The sequence below is a fragment of the Phytophthora parasitica genome (genome assembly GCF_000247585.1).
Source record: "Phytophthora parasitica INRA-310 unplaced genomic scaffold supercont2.14, whole genome shotgun sequence".
NCBI lineage: Eukaryota > Oomycota > Peronosporomycetes > Peronosporales > Peronosporaceae > Phytophthora > Phytophthora nicotianae.
Window position 1 is genome coordinate 745,859 of NW_008649000.1, and position 4,315 is coordinate 750,173.

At 51.0% G+C, this 4,315-nt stretch overlaps 2 protein-coding genes across 2 annotated transcripts in view; both read left to right on the plus strand.

Moving 5' to 3' along the window:
* PPTG_22270 (hypothetical protein) overlaps positions 1-831 on the plus strand; it is a gene marked incomplete at both ends in the record, with an annotated part of 3,271 nt that extends 2,440 nt beyond the window's left edge. Inside the window, 4 exons of the mRNA XM_008902853.1 lie at positions 82-248; positions 309-380; positions 442-619; positions 693-831. Coding sequence (XP_008901101.1) covers positions 82-248; positions 309-380; positions 442-619; positions 693-831 — 556 coding nt within the window. The remainder of the gene's footprint in view (positions 1-81; positions 249-308; positions 381-441; positions 620-692) is intronic.
* Positions 832-1,730: 899 nt separating this feature from the next.
* PPTG_08595 (hypothetical protein) lies at positions 1,731-3,765 on the plus strand. Its single transcript, XM_008902717.1, has one exon. It carries the CDS (start codon positions 1,821-1,823, stop codon positions 3,600-3,602), a length of 1,782 nt encoding a protein of 593 aa, XP_008900965.1. The 5' UTR covers positions 1,731-1,820; the 3' UTR covers positions 3,603-3,765.
* The last annotated feature ends 550 nt before the right edge of the window (positions 3,766-4,315 follow it).

Here is a 4,315-nt window from a genome sequence, read left to right on the forward strand (position 1 = left end):
TGTAATGTCTCCATCCGTCCTCCGTTCGCTGCTTGTGCTGCTCTCGCTGCTGATCACCGCGAGTGCGGGTGAAATCTATAGCGCTGAGACGACGTCGCTTGTCCCCGACGAGGTGGACAGCGGGCCGTTCGCTAAGCTCCACGCTAAACACGCTCGCATGCTCGTGCACGAGAATGTATGGGCGATCATGGCCACCACGTCCGTCACGTTCGGAGGATCAGCGTTCGCAAATGTCGTTTCCTACAGTGGTGAGAAGACGGTGGCAGCATAGTGTACTGTTAACAGTATATTGACGATAGTGTCTATAGATGGTGTTGGGCTAGCCAAGGAGGACGCAACTGGAACATTGTTCTTCTACCTGTCAGCCGATGACTTCACAGGTGAGAAACTCGCTACTGTTACGTCATATAGGAGTGGCTAAAGGAACCCAAACGTATGTAGCGATGGACTTGAAGGCGAATCCGAACGCGACCGTGGCACTGTCAAAAGCCCAAGGGGGAGCGAAATCTTGCCTCATGGACGCCGAAGACCCAACGTGCTGGCGACTCTCGATGACAGGGAGAGTTGTTCCAGTTAAGGAGAACCAACGGAACTACGCCGAGCGTGCTGTCTTCTCCAAGTACGAGTTGGTATAATTGTTTTGTTTTTTTTTTGAAGGGTTACAGCTCTTGACAACGTGTTTGCATTTTTAGACACCCGCAGATGAAACACTGGCCGAAGCGCCATGACTTTAGCTTCTACGTGATGGAGATCGAGCACATTGTGTTCTTGGACTTCTATGGCCCTGCACAGCACATCCCAGTCGGTGACTACTACAAGATCAAGCTGTAAATCAGAGAGGTATTGTCGACATTCACAGCTGCACTCAAGAAATTTACTACTGCACTAGGGTAACGTCATTTGATAAGACAACTGGATATCGCGATCCCAGACGCCGCTTAGTCTACGTTTTGTAGACCAATACAATGTACTGTTGTCAAATCACGCGACGAAAGAAGAATGAAAAGCATTTTTAAGATCATAGGATGGATACAGTGTGCTGCTCTGATGTCATGTGGTCGTCTTCTTTTCGAATGCTGTCCACCGGATAAAAGCTTGGGTGTTGATGCTTGCATTGCCTTGGCCGAAGCATGAACTCCGTGGTGTGGCTTTCCTTCCCATCTCGAGATTGAGCGTTTTGATAAAAAGCGTTTCACATTGATATACAGTAGATAGCCTCATGGTCGTGTCGTTGAGGTGTCCGAACGTCACCAAGGCGCGGGGATAGGAATGAATCCGTCGAGGGCATCTGCTCTCCAAATTCTGGTGCAGTTTATTCGTGGAGCGCAAGTACATGGTCTATCGCTACACGTACACGGCAGGTCCTGCTGGCACGACTGTTGATAGTCTACCCGACAGGTGAAAATGAAGAATTTGAGCTCTGCTTGCAGTTCCCAACAGCTACTGTAGCTCTTCCATAAGGGCTCCTCTACTATCCCTATTCGTTACGTGGTTGATGCGTGAGTCAGGGAGTATCCTGTTTCTACAATGTCAGTGAGCTTTTCACCACAGGGCACTTCAAAAATCGTGAGGATTTGCTGTGCGAATGAACGAACTTCGCTCATCTGCTGTTATCTTCGAACAGAGGATTGCAACAGAACGCGAAAACAGGTTCACCTGACGTGACCTTTTGTAAAGGAGACTGTGGGAATGAAAGCTGCAAAGTCCACACACATGGACCGAAAGGATAAGTCGTGATTTTTAGAGGAAACCATGCTGTTTAGCTTAGATCACTCCCGTTGGTTAAATTCCGTTGCTTGGCCATTGTCATTTTTTCCAAGATGGTGCCAAGTCGATTCCAGCGCACCTCTGCAGTGCTCCTCGCAGTCACTTTGACTGCCACATCGTCTGCCTTCGATTTCGCTGGCCAGAATGATATCACACAGTCCACAGGCACCGTCGCTCCTGGTGACGAAACACAAGCATCGACTACAGGCAGCTATGACTCACCCAATCAATGGGCACATACGGCATCGTCTTCGAACAACGTGCCCACAATGGTCCCTAGTGCCCCCTCTGCTGTCAGCGGATCCCAGGGCTGGACGCCGCCAACCACCGACTCCTGGACGCCTCCTAGCAGTGGCAGTGGTAACCAAGGCTGGACACCACCAACCACCGATGCTTCCAACTCTTGGACACCCCCTAGCAGTGGCAGCAACCAAGACTGGACTCAACCCACGTCGACGGACGCATCCAATGCGTGGACACCGACCGGCAGCGGAATCGGTAACCAGGGAGACTATTCGCTGGAATGCAGTGGTTCGGGAGACAACACCAGCCCGACCAACGACTACAGTCTCGAGTGCAGCGGATCGGACAAGACCACGGAGGGATCACCGACCGTGCCGACTTCAACGGCGGGTTCGTCCAATCTAACTCCGATGACCACCACAGCCCCTACCACCTCCAGTGGAACAGGTGACCAAACGTGGTCTCAACCTTCATCAACGACTTCTTCGTCGAACACGGCGACGTCGGCAGCTTCCGGAGAGTACGAGGCGTCAAACCCGATCACTTCAACGGGCTCGTCATCGAACACTGTGACGTCCACGGTGTCAAGTGGAACTGGAGACGTCGTCGATCAGGATTCATCGCAGGTGACCCAGACTTCGTCGTTGGCTTCATCCTCCAACACGGCGGAGTCCTCTTCGAACACGGCTCAATCGACGGCTTCCTCTTCGACTCAGGAAGGCTCGGATGCGACCCAGACATCCACGAACAGCACCAGCAGCGGCGACCACGCCACCTTTGGAACGGTGACGTCCAAATCGGGCGAGTGCGTCATCGGCAACCCCAACAAATATGTTAGCGCTGCGGATGTTGATTGGATCTGGAAGAACCGAATTGGTCCCGACGCACCGACACGCGACGCCAATTGGAACGTCATGGATAACAAGAATTGGATCATGGATCACATCGTGAACAACAAGGGTACGCTCAACTACTGCGTCCGCTGGGACAGTACCGAAAAGCTCTCCAAGAGTGTGGCTTCCAAGTTTCAGGCCATGCTTGAGCGCCAGTACGCGGCTTGGAACCATTGGCTGATCGGATACGACTGCTGGCCGTACAATGAGATCAAGATTAACATCGTTGGATTCGCGGTGAAGGAGGCGTCGCTACTGGATTGGACAGATGACTCCCTCGGTACGATCACGGTTGGAGATCTCGACTCGGATGGTGTTCCGCAGTGCGATCAGAGCTGCTACCGATTCTACGACAATGGTGCCGGTTCATGGTCGGACACCAGTTCGTGCAAAGGTAAGCCGTTCGACATTTCGCTGTGGCCTAAACAGGGTCTTGAAGGTGGCTTTGGCTACGACTGGGGTCAGGAGGTGAACCTGGAGAACATGCTACAGACTATTGATGAGGAGCAGCTTACGATTGTTTCGCACGAGATCGGTCATGGCTTTGGTTTACCTGACTTCTATGAGGAAGCTGACAAGCCTAACGACAAGTGGCCCAATAGTATCATGATGGCAGGCAGCTCTGGGACAGTTACTGACAGTGACGGCTGGATGCTGCGCCGTGTCCTCGAGCACTTGAAGCCTCGCTACAAATTCTAAAGCGGATACCGGTAGACACAGCATTTTGTGGTGCTCGTACACCTGTGTGTTTCGTTCAGTATCTCTTTCAGTTCGCATCTGGTACGAGCGCGTAAATTGTTGTAACCCAGTAACCTGTAAATCGATGTTCCTTCTTGCCAATATATGTTGGTGTTTGATGAGTTAACCCACGTTTGCAAGACAAATTAATCCTCTTGATAGTATGATGGAGAAGCGCCCGGTGCCGACAGCGAATCCAGGGCATCCTGTATCTTCATGGTGAATGAAACGAACGGTGGGGCGCCAAGCCTAAGGTTCAAAGCATCTATAAAGCGAGCATTCGAGCTCAAGTTACCTAAATGGAATAGGTCCACAACGCCAACTGGTATGCCATGGACATTAAAGAATGGTATTATGGTCAACATCGCGAAAAACAACAGTACGCTCAATTATTGCGTATCAAAAAAAGAAGAAAAAAACATATTGCGTCCACTGGGACAGTACCGAAAATCTCACTAAGATCGTGGCCTCCAAGTTCCAAACCAAGCTCGAACACCAGTATGCGGCGTGAATAAAATATTGGTTGATCGGCTGTGGGTGCTGACCATCCAACGAGATTAAGGTCAACGTTCTTCGCTTGGGATAATATCCAAGGTGGAATTACTATTGTCATTCGTAATCGTAATCGTCGATTGATGACTCGATGCAGAAGGCGCTTTCAATTCGGTCTGACC

Excerpts from the sequence above, each read along its gene's own strand:
- PPTG_08595 (XM_008902717.1), top strand. The coding sequence starts at position 1,821 with ATGGTGCCAAGTCGATTCCAGCGCACCTCTGCAGTGCTCCTCGCAGTC.